The 22,359-nt window shown below is 40.3% G+C and overlaps 1 protein-coding gene across 1 annotated transcript in view; it reads right to left on the minus strand.

The window, feature by feature from the left end:
• Positions 1-22,359, minus strand: part of CDH8 (cadherin 8) — a 390,892-nt gene that overhangs the window by 155,738 nt on the left and 212,795 nt on the right. The window contains exons 5-6 of the mRNA XM_043437761.1: positions 4,985-5,152; positions 1,327-1,514 (exon numbers count right to left, since the gene is read on the minus strand). Of these exons, the coding sequence (XP_043293696.1) occupies positions 1,327-1,514; positions 4,985-5,152 (356 nt within the window). The remainder of the gene's footprint in view (positions 1-1,326; positions 1,515-4,984; positions 5,153-22,359) is intronic.

Consider the following 22,359-nt stretch of genomic DNA (forward strand, 5'->3'; position numbering starts at 1 on the left):
TCATATATTCTTTGTACTATTTATGGAGATATTTCTTTCTTTTTTTTTTTTTTTACTTTCTTCTAGTGTTTCATTTTTTTTTCCCCTTTATTTATTTATTTATTTTTTCAGTGGGTTTTGTCATACATTGATATGAATCAGCCATAGCATGCATGCTAAGTTGCTTCAGTCCTGTCTGACTCTTTGAGACCCTATGAATGTAGCCCATGAGGCTCCTCTGTCCATGTGATTCTCCAGGCAAGAATACTGGAGTGGGTTGCCATGCCCTCCTCCAGGGAATCTTCCCAACCCAGGGATCAAACCCGTGTCTCTTACATCTCCTACACTGGCAGGCGGGTTCTTTACCACTAACACCACCTGAGAAGTCCAGCCCCACAGCCAGGAACAAACCAAAGCTGAGCTTCACTGACCTCATTGCTTGGACATTTGATTGCAACTTGGAGTATCTTATGTTAGGGGGGTGGGCCCTGTCCTTTCAGGGCCAGAACAAGCCAGAATAACAGGCTGACTAGTTTGTCTGTCTTTGAGTTTCCCTAAAAGCAGAGACTGCCATGAAGACCTAGGAACCTTCAATGCATGTTTTAGAACTATTCCAGGAAGCAGGAATACAGAAATGGGGGGGGGGGGGTCTATAGAAAAGGCATTGAATTTGCCACCTCTGTGGGCTAATGAGGATTCCCCCCACCCCCGACTGAAAAACCTCTGAGGAGCCACAGACAACTGCCTCAGGATAATTTCTTCCAAGGAAACTGTCCACAAGTCTTTGTCCTTCATTGCTTGAAGGCTGCCTTCGGTGTTCACTTTCCTACATAGCTGGAGGCTCTGGACAAGGACTGAGCAAGTTCCTGCATCTTATGGAAAAACACTGAGGCACAGACAGGAGAGAAATGATAGATGAGATGGTAGGCTAGCACCAGCATGGTCACTGCTTACTGAGCTTTAGCTGAAATATAAAGTAGGGCCAAGAGATAAGATGTGAGAAGAGGACTCTTACTTTTTCTTCTTATTTCTTCCAACATTATTTATCATTCATTCATTTGACCATGCCTGGTCTTGGTTGTGGCACATGGCGTGTGGGTTGCGGCATGTAGGATCTAGTTTCCTGACCAGGGATCTAACCTGGGCTCCCTGCATTAGGAGCATGGAATCGTAGCCACGAGACCACTAAAGAGGTCCCAGGACTCCTACTTTTTCATAGTAAAGAAGGCAAACCTCCTTCCCTTCTGAGGTTACATCAGGAAGTGCACCCAACTCCACCATCTTCAATGTTCACGTTTCAAAGAGGTATTAATAGTTTGAAGATGAGCAAAACCTTCCTGAGCTTACCTTTCTCAGTCTTATAATGCCATCCTGGGCCTGGGCATCGGAAGTGATCTCAAAGAGTGCTGTTCCATCTCCATCAATGATGTCATACGACGACTGTGCGTTTTCACCGATATCCTGATCATTGGCCTTCACCCTTCCTATGGCGGTGCCAAGAACCACATCTTCTGGTACCGAGAAGTGATACAGACCTTCGGAAAGAGGAGACACCCTGAGCGCTGCGTCAGTTCCATTCATTCACTCATTTAGCAGATACTTACTGGGCACCTTTCTTGTTCGAGGTACCTGTGTACAGATGTGACCAATACAGTGATGGGAAAGGCAAAAACACCCTTTTCCCTGTGGGACATACAGCCTTTTAAATGAGTCAGAGACAAACAGTTCCCAGAAAAAGCAGTGATCTCTCTTTGAAACTCTTCCGAGTTATGGGACTTACTCAACCAGATGTTTACCAAGTACATATTTGGAGCGGAGTTATATCAGGATATTAGTGAGTCTGTGTGAATGCTCTTTCCCATTTGCTGTATAATCACATCAGCTGCCCTTGGGGATGTTCATTGTTGCCCAACATAAAATATTAAGCTAATTTCGGCACAGATAGATGCAATGTGTAACACACTGAAAGTCACTTTTGAAGTTACCTTTATATTTACAGACTTGTAGACCATTTCTGATAAAATCCAATTACCAAGCTTCTGCTATGCCCTGCAGCAAGCTGTTCAGACACATGAAACACTCTTCTTGTTACTAAAGTCCTCCTTGCTCTGAAGACCAAAAATCCTACCTTCAACACTCTCTAGGCAAAAAATACAATTACAGTGTGTATGCCTTCTCCTAGGGGGAGGCAGGACAATGTGTCTAATTAGTGATATCAGTCCCTTTTTTATTCAGATCACTCTGGCTCTTGCACAGGTACCACTGGCTTTCATCGGTGTAGGGGAGGCTGCTGGTACCCCAAGCCCTAACCTCTGGTCATTACCACTTCAGTCACTCTTGTCCTGCAGCCAACAGCCAACTTCTGAGGGTTTCCTTTGGCCTTCAGAACCCATTATGCCCATTGCCTGTCAGGCTAGAACTTGCAGAAAATTAATACCCCTCAGAGACTCACACAACTTACTATATAAAATCCCTGGCTCCATCACCTCTCTGGCAGGATAATCTTAAGCTTGTCCTTTCCTTTTGTGTATTTACAGGGAGCCAGGGTATCCCCAAGGGGATGAAGCTCCAGTTTCTCCAGTGGAAGCTGGCTTGAGAATACACAGCATTGGCTCTCTAGCCTCCTCTTCCTCACATTCTCACTTCCGAACTGGCCTTTCTTGGGATCATCTCCAAGGTAAGCCACTTATAATCAAATTCCTGTCTCAGTGCCTGTTTCTGGGGAATCCAAATCCAGACAAGCAGGAAGTTGTAGTCCCCATGTAACGAGAACAAGGGGAAATAAACATTCAATGGACCATAAACCCGAAAGGAAAAATTAAATCTAGAGAACATTACCTGAGTCTAGTTTGAACTCAATCATTGAGTCCCTTGGATAAACTAAGGCCTCACTGTACCCAGTATAAAAGGATAACTTCATATGATGGGGAAATTTTTCTAATGGCAGTAGCATGCTTTTATCTAATGATGGAATAAAAATGCCTCTTAAAATTATAATATTATGGGACTAGGGAACAAAACAGTTTTTTCATAAGGTAGGCACCAAAAACCATCATGTCAAGCACAAGTCTCCCACTCCCCCCATAATCAGTAATGATTCCATTTCCTTCCAACTTTATATTTCAGGTAAGGTCTTGTGATGATTCCTCGAGGTGTGCTTATTAGGTAAATATGACAGCAAGGAGCCTCACCTTACTGCGAGCCCTGCACCAGGAAGCTTCGAGAAATCAAATCAGTGAATCGTTTCATTATCCACTGTTATTCTTCCTACTCTCATCATCTCTTTCAGTGTGATCATAGTTAATCATTATTACTTCTAAGAGAGGAAACACTTTTGAAACTCATAGGCTACTGCTCAATTGAAACAATAATTTTCTGAGAAAGAGGAGTTGCATGCTGGTGTATTAACTATAATGGCAACTGAAAAGAGAATAAAAGAATTCGGGGAAAGATGCAAGAGACAGTGTTTTTAATTTCCATCATTTCAGCTTAAAAGGGTTGCATTGTTGTCTGATTTATGAATGGCCAGATGTGGAAGTTCTCAAATGCTTAATGAAATGCAGTATTTCCTGTTCTTTCTACCTTGGCATTTTTGCAGAGAAATTTTCCCAAAGCACCTCAAATGTGTCATTTCCATGCCCCGTCTCTGTCTCTCCCTCTCCTTCTCCCTCCTCTGGCTTTTCTCTCTCTCTTCAAAAACTGTGGTCTTCCTAAAGTATTTCCTATCCCAGCAAAGAGCACCAGCAGGCAGCTGATCTCTCATGTCAGGAAGAGGGTTGCATCCTCAACTGAAAGTGCAGCCTACCCTTAGATTGCTGTTACCATTAGCCCTCAAACATCTATCACTTCTCTCCATTCCCACACGATCGACCCTGCTTGCCAGGGCTTTCATCACCTTTTATGTGAATGATTTCTAGCATCCCTTACCTGGCTGCAGTGTGGAAAAGACCCTGGAAGAAGGCCAGATTCCATTTTCTCTGATTTCCTTAAAATCAAATCCTATTATTCAACCTACAACTTACAATATTTTAATGACTTCCTAGCGATATTAGGATAAAGATCATGGTACTTAAAAGGGTCAACAGATCCAAGGATGACTGGCTCCCTGCTTAACCTAGCTCTCCAGACTGTGCTCCGGCTGTGGTGGAGATTTTTCAGTTCTCATTCGGGGCCGCACACCCTTCTTCACAGGACTTCTGGGCATCCATTTCCTCCAGTTGCAATGTCCATCCTCCTTTTCATGGTTTCACCTTGTTCCAGCTAATTCCTACTTATCATTCATTTCTCTCAATTGAAGACTCCCCATGTCAGAAAGCCCTTCCTCAATCATCTCTCTAATAGCAGATCCCTTGCCAAAATGCACAGAAGGAAAGGTTTCTGTGAGAGTACAGAAAAGTTGGCAAATAATGATCGCCTTCCTGATTCACTGATGGTGGCTGCCTCGATTGCTGTTGAGAGGTTTAGGGGGCCGAGCACAGTTCTCACAGGGACAGGGAGAGTCGGCAAACATTGATGTCCCGCCAGCCACTGGAAGGAGGAGTGTATATTTTGCAGCAAGTGTACTGTATATCTGCCTTCTCCACCTCAGGCTCTAGAGATTTATTTTCTTTTATAGAACAAGTGGGACTATTGATAGAGCAATACCTGAGGTGCGTTTCAATCATTCTCTCCACTTTTCTTCACGGGACATACCCTGGACTAGAGAAATAAGCACAAATCTTTGCAGCCAGGCTTGTTGGTTCTAATACTCAGCTGTGATATTTACTTTATGTTTAATATTCAAAAATGTTCTTATACATGCTTTGAAATCTGTAAAGTGAGGATACATCTAGTACCCAAATGATAGGAGCGTGGGTAGATTCCTATATACGTGGATTTACTCTACCTTGCACATCACAGGCACTCACTGATTGCTATCAGTTTTTCAAATCACTGAAAATTAGACTATCGATGCAAATGAAAACATCATAGAGAGATGCTCACGCAGCACGGGGAACTCACTTACTCTGGGCAAACTTTGGAGGGTTGTCGTTCACGTCAGTGAGGGTCACTGTAAGCGTTGTGGTGCCAGACAGGCCCCCCGAGTGTCCCCCCATGTCTTTGGCTTGGATGACGACCAGGTACTCCTCCTTGGCTTCTCTGTCCATATTGGGAAGGGCAGTTTTTATAATTGCTGAGGGGAAGAAGATGGGAGAATGACTTTCAGACAGCTCATTCAAAACTGAATGTGTGAATCACACACACACACATGCACACACTCACGCACACTATACAGAAACACATGCATATACATCAGATCCCCACTCAGATAATTTTCTGTTTTCTTTTGACATTTAGCTGGTGTGCATCTCTGATGCCAACACTGAGAAAGACTGTAGTCATAGACATTAGTGGATTACTTACAAAAGTACATTTTACAATGTATAAAAAAAGAACTTATAAAAATGTACATTAGAAAGTAAGTTGAATGGCATACTCTTGCCTACCAAATTAAAGTATAAATCATAACATAGCTTCATCACCCAGGAAAACCCTGGAAGTGAAAGAATCCTTCAATTTATCACAGACTCCAATTCCCCTACAAGAGAAGTAAATACACAAATAGCTGGAAGGCTCTGAGGTCAAAGATAAATTATTCTAAGGCTCACAAATACATCAGAGAGATGAAAGAAATAAATGCATTATGAGAATCAACTCAGATGAATAAAATGCCAATCAGAATTAATATATGCAAGTGTCTAAGTCCAGGCATTGTTCAACTACATTTATATTTTAATTGTTTAGTTACATCATGACTATTGTAAAAGTAATAAATGTTTTATAGAAACAGGAAGATAGAGAAAATAGAAAAGGGGGTAAACACAAAATCATGTAAATAATGTAGTATCAGTTCTAAAATGTGAAGTGTTTTTTTCTGATTTATTTTCAGAGTTTTATCTTTCTGCTTCTCAGTATATTTCACTAGTCATTTAATATTCTTGTTAAAGATTCAAAGATCAGTGTAGGTACTCCTGAAGGTATTTTGAAAAATCTTTATTTTGCCTTCTCCCTACCCTCATACCTCTTTCCATAGATAAACATTGCTAGCATTTTGATATGTATATTTTCACATATACATGCATACAAATGTGCAAATGTACATATGAACATTCAACCACAAATGTGATCACAGTACAGTCATTGTTCTGAGGCTTTCTTTTTTCACACAATGGATATTTTTGAGATCTTGTCAATGGTTAGAGGCTCAACTCATTACTTCTCACAGCTGTATAATTCTCCATTAATTAATGTACAACGAGTAACGCAGGCATTCCCATATTAACGGATATTGCTATTTTTCTGTGTCCTGCTTTTTTACTTAACTCGGTCATAAGATTCCCTGCACCATATTGCTAAAGGCCCATGATAAAAATGTTTGTGACTAGCTAGCTCAGAATATTCCTGATGAGTTAATGAGTTATCTCTCAGGACCAAGTGAAAAAAAAAATCTCTGAATTAAAGACAATTTGCCTCTCACTTCTAACCTCAGGGACATCATACATGTTCAATTCAAGGTAAGGATGTCTAAAGTTGTAATTCTGTTTTTCTGGACTCATATGCTCTAATTAAATTATCTATCTGTAAAAGGTTTGCAAGAAGTTCAAGTCCCTGAATCATTCAAGTAGCAGCTGAGGAACGAGAGTGTCCAGGGAAATCTAATCCATTCAGGCAATGAGCAGGCTCTGAGAAAAGATGTGAGTTCTTCTGCACTTTATTTGACCTTGAAACCACCTTTATATCAGAGTCTCCCATTTAGGGAGCACTCAACTGGACAGCCCTGCCTATTTGGAAATATGGATAGTAACATAATGATACCTTCAGTATGAAAATTCGTTTCAGGACTTGACCATATCTTAATATAGTAATAATTCAATAAGTCATATGCTTATGTTTATAAACAAAAACTGAAAGGAGAAAAATTAGAAATACAGCAACCATTCCAATTTGGATCACTGTGAGGCATTCCTGAGGGGAAAGTAAACATCTAGGCAAAAGACAGTAAGAACAACAATAAGGAAACCTTATCATTAACCTGAGAAGATGCCAATGTGGCTACTCTCCTATGGATGCATATTTTCATGACTCAGAATATCCTGAGTCTGGGCCCAATTCCAGTAAGAAGGATTATAAAATGGTTTTACTCCCATGGTATTTACAGGAGTAACTTGTAGCTTGTAAAGTGTAGCTTGTAAAGGTACCATCACAGTTTAAGGTCATCATGAATTAAAGCCAGCCACTGGACTTTGGAATGTGATGTATAGTTTCCACTCATCAGAGAAAAGGGATATAACTCCTCAAGGAAGACAGCCACTTTTTTCAAAGAAGTTGACGGGCTGAGGTCTACACATGAATCCTCTCAGGTTACTCCAGTGAAAGAATTTTTACAACTCACTCAGAGACAGAAGATTGGTGTGTATTATTCCCATCATTTAAAAAAATATATCATTGGAGTATAAATTTTAAAGAAACTGTGATGTCTCTCAGACACCTGGAATTAAAATAGTTTTGATGCTCAGTTGATATTAGCATACCTAGGTCAGTGTCTTTGAGTTGCATCAGAATGTGAGTGAAGCATCATGATGGATGGCCTTGTTTTAATGGGACAAGAAGGGTTCCCTGGGTCTCCACTTATTACAGAAATGTTGATGTCCTCCACCATCAAAGTATACAGCTTCATACTATCTATGATGCACATCTATTGACAAGTTAGAGGTCCCTTATAAATGCTCTCTCCTATTGAAGTGAAGCAAGTTCGGTTTCTCACATTACCCTCACACTTACTAGCTTTGTGACCATGAAAAATTTAGTAAACTCCTGGGATCACCTGTCCTGTTAAATGGAACAATCAGCTTTCCATTAAGGGGATTCTAAGACTATGAGAGATGAATCATGAAAGTTCTTGTCACACAGTAGTTTCCCGTCACCCTTTGGCTTCCTAATCAGAATTTATTCCTTTAATGAATTTTTATTGGAGTATAATTCTTTCAAAATGTTGTGTTAGTTTCTGCTGTGCAACAAAGTGACTCAGCTACACACATACGCACATCTCCTCTCTTTGGGATTTCATTCCCATTAAGTCATCACAGAGCATTGAATAGAGTTCCCTGTGCTACACATTAGGTCCTCACGAGTCAGTCATGTCTGGACCCAGAGACTGTCAAACAGAGTGAAGTCAAAAAGAGAAAAACAAACATCATATATTAGCCCATATATATGGAATCTAGGAAAAAAAGGTATAGATGGTGATTGCAGCCATGAAATTAAAAGATGCTTACTCCTTGGAAGGAAAGTTATGACAAACCTAGACAGCATATTAAAAAGCAGAGACATTACTTTGCCAACAAAGGTCCGTCTAGTCAAGGCTATGGTTTTTCCAGTCAGTGGTCATGTATGGATGGGAGAGTTGGACTGCGAAGAAAGCTGAGCACTGAAAAATTGATGCTTTTGAACTGTGGTGTTGGAGAAGACTCTTGAGAGTCCCTTGGACTGCAAGGAGATCTAACCAGTCCATCCTAAAGGAGATCAGTCCTGGGTGTTCATTGGAAGGACTGATGCTGAAGCTAAAACTCCAATACTTTGGCTACCTCATGCAAAGAGTTACTCATTGGAAAAGACCCTGATGCTGGGAGGGATTGGGGGCAGGAGATGAAGGGGGCAACAGAGGATGAGATGGCTGGATGGCATCACCAATTCGATGGACATGAGTTGGGTAAGCTGTGAGAGTTGGTGATGGACAGGGAGGCCTGGAGTGCTGCAATTCACGGGGTCGCAAAGAGTCGGACACGACTGAGCGATTGAAATGAACTGAATGTGAAGCAGAAATAGAGACATATATGTAGAGAACAAATGAATGGACACAGCAGGGAGGAAGAAGGGGGATGAATTGGGAGATTGGGGTTAACATATACGCACCAAACAACATCTATTTAAAGCTTTTCTGGATAGTGGTTAGCATGCTGAACATTCCCCAGCTACTCTTCTAGATGCACTCTCCAGCACTGTCCACCTGTTCTTGGCGTGGGAGAGTGACCACTATGGAGTGGATGCACACACTTGCTGGCTTCGTGTTGGACTCCACCAACATACATTACCCAAGGAGACATGAGACTGGAGAAGGGTGAGGTTCTAGATCACCCAGTACCTCAATCACATGCTTGGGCATCTACAGTTCTTATCTTGGGATGTTGTTAGAGCAGAACTCTAGTGTTCACGAGCAGCTTCCTTCCCTCAACCCTTCAGATCTAGGAATGTTTTAGCACTTCTTCTGCTGGCCTTGGGGGCCTCCCTACCCCTTGATAGCTCTCAATCAGACCTCACTTTACTCAGTACTTCCCTCATTCAACTCTCCTGAATCACCCTACTCATACCAGGCCCTAACAAATATGGTTAAGATACTGTCCTTTAGCTGAGTGCCAAACAAGTTTCCACCATGTCATTCTTACAGACCAAGAGTACGTCAGTGTAATTACAAATTGCCATCCGAAGGACTGCTCCTTGAGACAGCTGTTTGTTTCCTTATCTGTAACATGAGAACAGCTATTCAGTGAAGTGAGTTGCTTACCATGACCCATCTGGGAGGCCGCACACCTGGGAGTTTTCATACCTTCTTTTCTTGTACGACATTGGGAGCGGATTTCTTGATGCGTTAAGGTAAGCAGGGAGTGTCTCCAGTGTCCTTAGGGCCTGCCACACACCTAATTGGCTTCAGTACAAACAGTGTAATGAACAGGTTTTGTTTTGCCTGAGCCTACTGCCTCCAGTCTCAACCTTATGACTAGCAGCAACTCATTAGAAAATCCAAGACAGAATTTCTGGAACATTTCTCCTGCTACTTTGTGGCCATAAAGACACAAGGAGAAGAAAAACCACAAGTGTCCTTGGTCCTCCTACTTTTCTCCTTGTGTTAGGTCATATCTACACATGTTACTTAATTTTTTCTATTCGTATTCAAAAGTCAGATCATTCCAGGTGCATAGATGTTAACAGCAAGATGTTAAAGGAAAAAAATACCTTCTACAATAGAAGCTTACAAACTGTCTTAAATGTTTGTTCCTTCTACTATTGCTCCCCTGAACTGTTTGCTTTGGTGCATATATTCTCCCAAGTATTAGTAGCTTTAAGCTGTTTCTTTTGTGGACAAGAGAGAGGACTTCTATACTTTAAAAATTGCTTGGTATTAACTATCACCAGGGTCTTCCCTGGTGGTCCAGTGACTAAGACTCCCCACTCACATTGGAGGGAGGCCCAAGTTCAATCTCTGGTCAGGGGACCAGATCCCTCCTGCCTCAGTTAAGAGTTTGCAAGCTGCAACTAAAGATCCCACATGCCACAACTAAGACTCAGCACAACCAAATAAATAAACAAATAAGGTAAATAAATATTTTGTAAAAATCAACAAACACAGAACAAAAAAATACAGTCATAAGTGATTTTTCCTCTCCCATTTGAGAAGTCAGAAATTTGGAACTGTGAAGAATAAAAATGACTACAGTTCAGTTCATGTTCAACTATTTGCAACCCCATGGACTGCAGCACACCAGGCTTCCCTATTCATCACCAACTCCTGGAGCTTGCTCAAACTCATGTCTATTGAGTAAGAGATGAAATCCAACCATCTCATCCTCTGTCATCCCCTTCTCCTCCTGTCTTCAATCTTTCCCAACATCAGGATCTTTTCCAAAGAGTCAGTTCTTCACATTAGGTGGCCAAAATATTGGAGCTTCAATTTTATCCCCAGTCCTTCCAATGAATATTCAGGACTGATTTCCTTTAGGATGGACTGGCTTGATCTTCTTGCAGTCCAAGGGACTCTCAACAGTCTTCTCCAACACCACAGTTCAAAAACATCAATTCTTTGGCACTCAGCTTTCTTTATAGTCCAACTCTCACATCCATACATGACTACTGGAAAAAACACAGCTTTGACTAGATGGACTTTGTCAGCAAAGTAATGTCTCTGCTTTTTAATATGTTGTCTAGGTTGGTCATAGCTTTTCTTCCAAGGAGCAAGCGTCTTTTAATTTCATGGCTGCAGTCACTATCTGCAGTGATTTTGAAGCCCAAGAAAATAGTCTCTCACTGTTTCCATTGTTTCCCCATCAATTTGCCATGAAGTGATGGGACTGGATGCCATGATCTTAGTTTTCTGAATGTTGGGTTTTAAGTCAGCTTTTTCACTCTCCTCTTTCACTTTCAAGAGGCGCTTTAGTTCTTCTTCACTTTCTGCCATAAGGGTGGTGTCCTCTGCGTATCTGAGGTTATTGATATTTCTCCTGGCAATCTTGATTCCAGCTTGTGCTTCATCCAGCCTGGCATTTCGCATGATGTACTGGGCATATAAGTTAAATAAGCAGTGTGACAATATACAGCTTTGATGTACTCCTTTCCCAATTTGGAACCAGTCTGTTGTTCCATGTCCAGTTCTAACTGTTGCTTCTTGACCAGCATACAGATTTCCCAGGATACAGATAAGGTAGTCTGGTATTACCCTCTCTTGAAGAATTTTCCACAGTTTGTTGTGATCTACACAGTCAAAAGCTTTGGCATAATCAATAAAGCAGAAATAGATGTCTTCCAGAATTCTCTTGCTTTTTCTATGATCCAACACATGTTGGCAATTTGATCTCTGGTTCCTCCTCTGCCTTTTCTAAATCCAGCTTGAACATCTGGAAATTCACAATTCACATACTGTTGAAGCCTGGCTTGGAGAATTTTTAGCATTACTTTGCTATCATGTGAGATGAGTGCAATTGGGTGGTAGAACATTCTTTGGCATTGCCCTTCTTTGGGATTGGAATGAAAACTGACATTTTTCAGTCTTGTGGCCACTGCTGGCTACAATCCTCAATTAATTAAATGGCATTTTTATCCATTTTCAACTGTGATTGTTAAGAAGGCAGAGAAGAGATCCCTTTTTGTCAAAATTTAAATACCTTTTGATGGTACTCATGTTAAATTCCTTCCATTCACCCAAGGAATAGATTGTGTTCCTCTTTTTCAAAGTAGTGATCAAGCAAAAGTAGTGTCTATGTCTCCCCATGTACTTCCACTCCTGCATGCTCAGTGCCCAGTGATGTGTTCAGAAGCTTAAATACTATGCTTAAACTTCCATTACACCAAATTGGCAGCAAATTAGTTTGCAATTAATTTGTTTTTTGTTTTTTTTTTTTTGGCAAGTAGTATGTTTTCTTCAGTAGTATACTTTCTGCTTCACATTGTTAGCAAAACTCCTTAATGTAAGCATTTGGTAAGCAACTTCACAAAGAAAATCAATTTAGTTGTTCTAAGCATGGTAATTTCAGCATATGACTTGGAGTTGATACAATACAAACGGTTAAAACTTTTGTCTTTGCCTTTTGTAAATTTCTAGCTGAGGCATAGCTCTAGGGTTTAGACTTAGATGCCTTGACTCGTTACCCTTGGGAAAAATTACAGAACTTCCTGGAAAACGTTTCTTCCCCATGAAAATGGGAGGCTCTGACATTTGGAGTAGAATGATCTGCATCCGATACCCTGGCCTGCTGGACGCTTGATCACATTAACTGCAAAATTGACTCAGAAACAGGAATGCTAACACTTACATTCTACAAGTGCTTCCCTGGAACTCCATTTTGAAAATCTAATCTCATCAGAAAATTCAATTAATGAGACTAGTCCATTCTCTGTGAATTGAATTCAACGGAGATTTTGAACCTGGCCCTGGGAGTGGGAATGGGAAGATACAAGATTGGAGGTGAACAGTGGCAGGAGGATTAACGTGGAAAAGAGGGGATCATCTTGTTCTGAAGCTGGCATTCATGACCCTACTGTGAATAGACTGATGTGCTTGATTCTTTCGTATTTAAAAGAGGTAGTTTTTATCTTAACTCTATTCAATCAAACAGAGATTTCCCTAGTGTGGGAAGAAGTTGAAGAATTTAAATCCTTGCCTGGCCTAAGTTCTTCCTAAGTACTAAACAGCTGTTCCTTATGGTCTCATCATTCAGGGAGTACTTCTGATTAGAATTCAGTCATCTCAAAAATTTAAAACTTGAGTCTTTTTTTTTTCCTTTCCATTGTCTTTGGTGTTATCATTTGAGAAGCATTTTGTACCCGTCACGAAGATTTCTTTTTATAATTTCTGTGATATCACCAGATTGAGAGGCTTCATGAGAAAGGCACGGAGATGCTGATTAACTCCTTTGTCATTTTGAAGGCTGATTACTGTAATTCACTCTTTGCGGGTCTCCCAGATTGTGCTGCTCAAAGATTGCAGTTGATATAAAATGCTGTGCTAAACTCCCATTTGAATAAGACTTGTTGAACACATTATCCTAGTTATGAAACCACTAGCTTTGTTATTCCCCATAACTCTTGCCAATATAACGTGCAATTATCATCTTATGAGCTGTGAAAAAGTGCCTTTCAATTATGAGGTTAAGTGGGACAAATTCATCAGGGATCAATTCTTTTTTCAGGGGGGTCATACACCACACCCATACTTTCTGCTCCCCATGGAATTTGTACCACATGCTGCCAGTTTTGAGGGGTGAAGGGTATACAACCAGAGACCCTTCAGTAGATGCCTACCCTATCATAGAACAGTAGCTTTGATACAATAACTTCAGTAACGCCAAACTTGCACAGATATACCACAAAAGAGAAAGTAAGACATTAGAAAAGTGTTTATCCTTTATGAGGGACTTCGACGAGGGACTTTCCTGGTGGCTTCCCTGGTGCCTCAGATGGTAAAGCGTCTGCCTGCAATGCCGGAGACCTGGGTTCGATCCCTGGGTTGGGAAGATCCCCTGGAGAAGGAAATGGCAACCCACTCCAGTATTCTTGCCTGGAGAATCCCATGGACGGAGGAGCTGTGTAGGCTACAGTCCATGGGGTTGCAAGGAGTCAGACACGACAGAGAGACTTCACTTTCACTTATCCTCTATACACCTCAGAAAAACCTGCATTTACCTCTCCTTGTGACCAATAACTTATGAATTAGACAGGTGATAGACTTATAGGCAGATCGATAGATATGTAGATAGAATGGTCTGGATTTGGAGAAATGATTTCTCACATATTTCTGGTGCTTCTGCAAAATATAATAGAAAGCTAATGGGTTTAATGTGTCAGGAATCAAAAGCTTGCTTAGATATTTTGACCTGGTATTTTTTAAAACTAAAAATATATTCCAAGGAAATTATATATTCCCTTTCTTCTAACTCCTCAAGTTTTTAGATTAAGATGTTCACTTTTATGTATAATATTTTTAAATAGGCAAGTGATTTAAATATGTAATAATGGGAAATAGTAACTTAGTGGTTAAGATGGTTGAGTTCAAATGCATAAAATATTAAGCAGGTATTGTAAAAAATTCTGTAGCAACACAAAACACTTCTAACAATTTTCAAATTTTATTTAAAAAAATAAAGTATGCCATGATTATTCTTGTACTTATATAAGTGCTTATAACAATTTGGCAAAGAATATAAATGAAGGTAACTTCATGTGTTTTGTGAAGGAATTGGAGGTTCACCCCCAAACTTCCCAGCACTCTGTAATACAAAGTAGAGGACTGTGTCTGTTAGATAATAGGCTCTGGGATTATATAGATGAAAATTTATTTCACTAGGAGGATTACCAGCCATGTAATTTTGGACAGGTCACTGAAATTTCCTTCAGCTCATCAATCTCATGTGTAAAATGTTATTAATTACCAAATAAGAGTTTAGGTTGATATTATTATAGACAGGTAAAATGTCAAATGTTTTACTTTATGCAATAGACATAGATCTATAGATACAGACACATAGAGATATATGTAAATATATATTTTAATAAATGTATACATATGCATGCATATGTGGGTATATATACCTATATACACTCAGAGGTATGCATATTCATACATATGTCATATTTACATTTTATAAATATACACATATACATGCATATGTATGTAAGTAAAATTTAGATATTAATTCAATGGTAATAATAAAGTAAACTTGTTATTTTAAAGATTAGAAACAAAGGTTATATTCAGCTGTGGTACTAGAACATCTCTCACCAACTTTAAAATGGTAGTGCCTCCATAGTAACTTTCATGTAACAAACACAAATTATATTTTTTTGCAAAGACATCTGTACAAGATTTGCATCCAAATTCATTTTGACAAATATTACAACTTTACAAATATTAATAATTGTCATGTATCTGTGACCAGAGGCATTGAGAAACAGTTATAAGGTTACAGAACCACTAAGTCGGGGAGGAGAATATCAAGATTCAAACCCAAGTCTTGCTGCCTTCAGGGTTCAAGGGAGACTCAAGGGCTATTCTGAACCCTGCCAAGAGTCACTTAATGTGGTGTTGGTTTGCCAGAGGAAGGGCATAGCACCTCCTGAACACAGCGAGGTGGGTGGTATTTTGCAAATTAAATAAGCCAGGAGTTCTCATAATTTCTTTAGATCTGTACCCATTTCATAATTGACATTGTTATTTATTAAATGTCTCAGTATAAATTTGCAATGTACTGTTCTAATATTTCAGATAATCCCATGATGATTCAAAAATATGATGCTGATGAGCTGTGTATATTAGGAATACTTCGAGATTTGAATTAGTTAAGGATGAATTCATGAAAAAATTCTTTTGATCTATATGCCTTATCAACAATGCTTTGGTTTTTCTATGGCTTTTCTATTTGTGAAGTTGTATTGTTATTTACTTCTCCTGGGAAATGGACAGCTATGGCAGCTAAATTTTCCTACAGTAACCCATAGGAAAACTTAGTTCACTTGCCAGAATTATAAGATGTAGTAACACATAAATATTAGGGATTTGAATGTGGTCCAGCAGCTAGGAAGGTCATGGGCAAGGTCACAGAGTGTGGCTGAGCCAGGATCCAAATCTGGGCCTCTAGAATCTTAATTATGAATTACTAATAATACACTCTCCCTTGAAAGAAAATAAGTAAAAGTTTCCATATAGTGCTAGTAAGTCACTTATCCAACAGTCTCCTCCTATGCAAGCATAGCATCTTAACATGAGTCTGTTTAACAGACATAGCTTCTTGCATATAGATTTTATATATTAACCTCTACAGTACACAACCCTTCCCATTTGTGTTTGTAAACTGTTCTAGAGAACAGCGGGCTTGAAAGCCTTAAATCAGACTATTGAAAATCATTCCAGTATCTCAATGTGTACAAATTGCTTCCTTACATGTGCATCTCCCGTCTTATAATGCATCATATTCTTTTACTAAATAACCACAACTTTAAAACTTCCCCGCTATGTGGATCACAGCCATGCCTCTCTCCATATCCATATGGAATAACATATGAAACAGTTGTTAGTGAATTAACAATGATACCCCATCTCTATATTTTTATATACAGTGTACATACTGAGTTTAGTGTAGGGACTGTCACTTCTGTAGCTCCCGGATTCCCCTATTAAATAGTTCTCACAAACCACCGTTTATAACATCAACACACTGGCTAGCCAAAAACCGATGCTACTTAAAATGCCAATTCTGAGTTACACTGAAATCCTTGCAATTATTCCGATTCAGAATTAAGGTGAAATTTCTTTTTCCCTAAATGAAAACACTTTCAGGGACTCCTCAATCAAGTGAAATTATTTCTGTGAAGAACATGATGGCACTATTCTTTCCTTAAGCCATAATTCCAATAACTAATTATATGTATAATAAGTATGGGTGGTTTAAAAAAGCAAAGTGAAAGTCGCTAAAAAATTGGATGCTTTCTCTTAGCAATTCAGAACTTAAGCAGACAAGAATGGCAGGGTTGTTGAGGGGATAAAGCACAGGCTCTGTAGTTGCCTATTGAGAAATGGAGCCAAAATTGAAACCTGAGTCTAAAGTTAAGAAACTATTTTCAAGTCATAGAACCTCAGTCTCCTCATCCAAATAACAGGGACAGTAGCATCACCTGAGGTTATATGAAATAGCACCTAGCATTGTTCACAGAGAAAAACAGATACTCAAAACAAATTTTAACTGAATTGATAATACCCCCAATGCTAAAGTGGTCCCCATGTCTCTAATGCCTCAGAGGAATTCTCTGACCCCAGATGTCAAGCAGATACAGCATGTCATATTAATACATACAGTCTGCTGACACGGACAAGTAGAACACAGTGTTTTAAAAGCCCAGGATTTGATATGGGATACTGGGTGTTTTTCCTGATCCTTTCAATTCCAGGTGTTATAAATAATCTGGGTAACTTTTTAACGTCGTTGAGCCCCTGTTTTTTCCTCCATTACCTAGAGATAGTACTTACTCGTAGGTTTTTGGGTTCATAAAATGATTATTAAGGAAGATAATGCATCTAAAATATTTAACCATCAATAAAATGTTAATTAGCTGATGGCTACTACTACAGCTATAACTGGGCTTCCCTTGTGGCTCAGCTGGTAAAGAATCCATCTGCAATGCATGAGACCTGGGTTCGAGCCCTGGGTTGGGAAGATCCCCTGGAGAAGGGAAAAGCTACACACTCCAGTATTCTGACCTAGAGAATTCCATGGACTGTATAGTCTATGGGGTCACAAAGAGTCGGACATGAATGAGCAACATTCACTTTCACTGCTGTAATTATCACATTCTACATTATTGCTGGGTGATTGTGAAGATCAATCAGCGTAAAAATACTACTACTCCAGATCTTATTGAGTCTCCTTTGTGCCACACCCTACACAGGTGCAAAGTCTATGTGCATAAAAGGTGCTTAGTGTAATGACTGGCAAAGAGTAAATATTTACCTGTATAGGTATTACAATTATTATCACCATCACCTTATCTTTATTTTTCTTAACCACCCAACTAGGTAACTATTGCAGTTCCTGCTAAAAGATGAAAACACATGAACTTTTGTGATCTTATTAAGTTATTTATATTCTATGAGCTTCAGCATGGTTGAGATGGTCACAGACCTGATTTTTCTTTCCTGTTACATCAATTTTTTTCTCCTACACTTTGGAGGATCTGTGTGTATGCTAAGTCGCTAAGTTGTGTCTGACTCTTTGCGATCCCATGGTCCATAGCCTGCCAGACTCCTTTGTTCATGGGATTCTCCAGACAGGACTATTGCAGTGGGCTGCCATGCCCTTCTCCTGGGCATCTTCCTGACCCAGGGATCAAACTCCCATCTTTTACATCTCCTGCATTGGCAGGTGGGTTCTTCACTGCTAGGCCCACCTTGGAGGGTCTAGATAATCACTAACCACTGACTGACTTCAGAGTACTCTGCGTGGTAAGTTTGCCTGTTAGCATCAAATAATAATTGTCACTCTTCCTCTGTAAGTAAACTCTAACCCAGAGGTACTAAACCAACTCAGCAACCTCCCTCAGGGGACTTCTAGGAACTCACTAACCCTGATTCGCAGTATCTATAAAAATACAGAAAATAAGCCAGACACTGGTGATGTGATTGCCATTGCTAATGAAATTTTTCAAATTAGCCAAATCCTAAAACTCAAAGAAATGTTGGGCTAATAAACCCATACTTTTGCCCCACGCATCACTGTATGTTCAGTGACAGAGGATCACTGTATATGTGGATTTCTACATGTAGGATTTCTGTTTGTATGAATGAAGAAGGTTCCCACTCACATAGCAGGTTTCAGAGACATGGGGTATCAGTTTGCTTCCATTGCTTTAATACAGGGAGGAGGGGCCAACAGCCAGGAGAAAACTTTGGCCAGGAAGGGGAGGGTCCTCCTTTAATTATAATAGCTGCCATGGTCATCAAACATGTGCTGAGAACTTATCCCAGCTGCTCTCAAAGTAACAATCAGGAATTTGAATGGGCTCAAAAGAAATATTCTAGGGTTTCCTACTGAAAGGGAGCAAGACTCCATAGTCCTTGCCTCCCCATGTCCACTGCCTGCCTTTTGCCTGAAACTTAATCAAAGAACATGTTTAATCAGAGAATTGAGAACATGCAGAAAAAAAGGACAACAGGCAAAAGAGACAAAATAATAATAATAATAGACTCAGTAAGCACAGTCAGGAACCTTTAGTTCTTTCTCAAGCGTTATAGGTAATACTCTGAGCCATAGCCTGTGAGCTGTCTTATAGACACTAAAACACCAGGTGGAAGAAGTTAACTACACCATGACCTGACTGTACCCACGGCATGCACTGCCACAATTCTGAGAACTGGCCTCAGAGAAGTGGAAACAAACCCACCCTGAACCAAAGATTAACTGTACCTAAGACAATCAAGATGACACTGGTCAGACCACCAGTGACCAATTTGAAGATGGCTTTCAGAGCTGTCTGTGCTGTTTCTGCATGTGGTCACACACACACACACACATACACACACACCACCTTCTGTCTATAAAAGCTCTGGCCCCACTGGTTGTCAGCGCAGGGACTTGACCTTTGTACAGATGTCCACCCTCCTCCCCCAGTTGCTGGCATCTGAAACAAATCAAACTTTTCTTTCCATCAGTCTAGCCTGTTTATTGGCTTTGGGGCAGCAAGCAGCCAGACCCCACCTTTCGGTAACACTACCTCTGTGTTGGATGCTTGTGTTACATTTTCTTTGTCAGACAAAGAGCTTCATAAAACATTGACATGTGCAAAAGTAAAAACATTTCCAAGTCCTGAGAGGAGCCACATAATAAAATCACTCCACACCCTGCCAAGTTGATTCAGTAAAATTTAAGGGGCATTGATCTTGCAACTAACTAACCGTGGAAAATCTCCTCACGACTCCTTTTGTGCCTTTCAACCCAATGCCCTCCTTGACCCCTTTGTTACATTCCCCAAGTCCTGGTTTTGAACCCCTTCTCCGTTTCCCTTTGGGTTGCCGGCTTTCTTCCTGGCAGAGCGACTTGTCTCCTTTCCCTCACATTATCTCTCAAAATAGAATTCTCCTCCTCCTCCCCCCTCTTCTCAGACAAAGGTGCTGTGTGATTCCCGCTTCATCAGATCAGTGTCTGCACAAGAAGCACCGTTAGCTTCCCCCGGCTCTATACCTGTCCCTCCTCTTCGCTTTTTTTTTTACCATGGGCTTTAGTTTATTTTCTTCTTTTTTATTTTCAAGCATTTTCTTCGCATGAAAATTATCTGTACAGTCAATGCCTTTCAGCTCCCATCCGTGGACCCATTCAGATGCTCAGAATGCCCTGGGATCTGTTTTGTACAGAATAAAGGGGAAGAAGCAGGATGCCTAAGTAACTGACAAGGACTCAGTCTGCGGTTTCACAAATGTTTGTCAAGGAGTAGTCTGTATGGAACACTCTTTCAGGAACTGAAGGATGCAGCAGACAAGACAGACTAGGAGGCTAACTTTGTAAGATGAGTGTGTGTGAGTCACTGGGTGTCTGATTCTTGGCAACCCCATGAGCGGTAGCCCGCCAGGCTCTTTTGTCCATCGGATTCTCCAGGCAAGAATACTGGAGTAGGTTGCCATTTCCTTCTCCAGGGGATCTTCCAGACCCAAAGATCGAACCTGCATCTCCTGCACTGACAGGCAGATTCTTTTCTTTTTGCCATACATTGACATGAATCAGCCATGGATTTACATGTATTCCCCATCCTGATCCCCGCTCCCACCTCCCTCCCACTGAGCCACCTGGGAATCCTTACATGCTAAGTGTAAAAGCAAGGGTTGGATGGCAACATGCAGAACAACACAAAACCAGGTAACCAGGCTCACAACTCAGTGGGTTTCTGGGCTCCAGTTACTTCCTTTTGAAAGCTGGGAGAGTGATGCTAAACTAGCAGGGACAAAAATGAGACAGACACATGTCACCTGCAGGAGCTATTCATTCCTTATCAGTGGTTCTCATAGACATAGGACACATTTAACTATAATTAGTCCTGGACATTTGTGAATACTGACATCCAGGTGTGATTATACCCCACAATAGAGAAGTGAGCACAAGGGATGGATCTCCCTGTCCCTCCAGGACAGAGATAATTAGACGTGTATAAACAAGAAGCTGCCTGACCTTCCTGGGAGGCAAGCCGGAGGCAAAACCAGACAGAAGGCAAGTGAGGTAGATGTTCTAGTTAATAGAGAGCTACCACACGGAGGGTTAGGAAGAACAGGTTTTTATGGATCTATTGTTCCTTTAGTGACAGTTGTCAAAATACATCAGAGCTCTGTTTCTTCAAATATATTAAGCTGCTTATGATTTTTATTCTCCATCTTAAAAACTGTAACAAATAAGTATCTCTCCCTTTTTCTTCTCTGAATTTCTAAAAGGTTATATACCCCCCCTCTCTCTCTTCCTGATTCCTACCAATCTCTTCTCATGTCCCATTCACTACTCCTTTCCCTACTGTATATATTCTTCTTTTTAATGTCTTTGTTCTAACAGATCTAAGCAAAGCTACATATTATGAGAATGTATATTTGGTGTGTGTATGGATATGGCATGAATGAGTGAGTACTGAAGCTCGATCATCTCTAAAAGTCTTCCTCTTCCAATGCAATTCAACCGTCACTCACTAATCACCTCCTCCTTGCTAAGCATTAGGCACGCTGGAGGGGTCTGTGAACACGTCTCTGCCATAGAGCTACCCATGGTAGGCGAAAGACTGGCTCCTTCAAACTCTCAGTTGCTCATGGTTATTATAGGACTTGAGGTTTATGTGTTTATCCATCATTAACCTTCTCACAAAACAAAGAATGTAAGATGCTGATTCTGAGAAACCTGCGTTCTCTCCTTGCACATGTCATTGTATGCAGCGCAATAAGAAATGAAACCATCTCTAGGAGTAAACTCTACCCATGAACATGAGTGCCATATACATAAGAGAAATCACATGATACAGAGGAAACGTTTTTGTATGAGGACAAAGGAATACATTTTTCTGACCTTTATGTTTTGGGTGACTTTGAACATGTCACCTACCCTCTCTCATCATGATTTCTCTGTATTAAATGAAGACCACAAGCACTTTTTTTTCTAAGATGAACAAGGGACTAAATCAAAGAAATGTGGGTGAAGTGGCCTGGAAGACATACTTTTCCTACTCTTTCAAAGTACTACAACATAGTAAGTGACTTACTCAGCGTCACACTACTAGTAAATGATGACAGAATCCAGAATTTTCTAACTCAGATTCCAGTATCTCTCCCCATTAGCACTGATGTGCCCAGTCTTAGTGTGTTTTTTTCATCCATCCATGTTAAAAACACACATTACCTGAAAACCTATAGAACAAATCAAATATACTGTATTCTAGACAGAGGCCACATTGCACTGATGACCACCAAGTCTGTAATTTTTTCCTTTATCTTTTTCTAGCAATTATTTCCAAGTAATGGCCCCAAAGTACTTCAAAGATACAGAGATGGTTTTATTCTTTTCT

The sequence above is a fragment of the Cervus canadensis genome, chromosome 18, assembly GCF_019320065.1.
Source record: "Cervus canadensis isolate Bull #8, Minnesota chromosome 18, ASM1932006v1, whole genome shotgun sequence".
Classification (NCBI taxonomy): domain Eukaryota; kingdom Metazoa; phylum Chordata; class Mammalia; order Artiodactyla; family Cervidae; genus Cervus; species Cervus canadensis.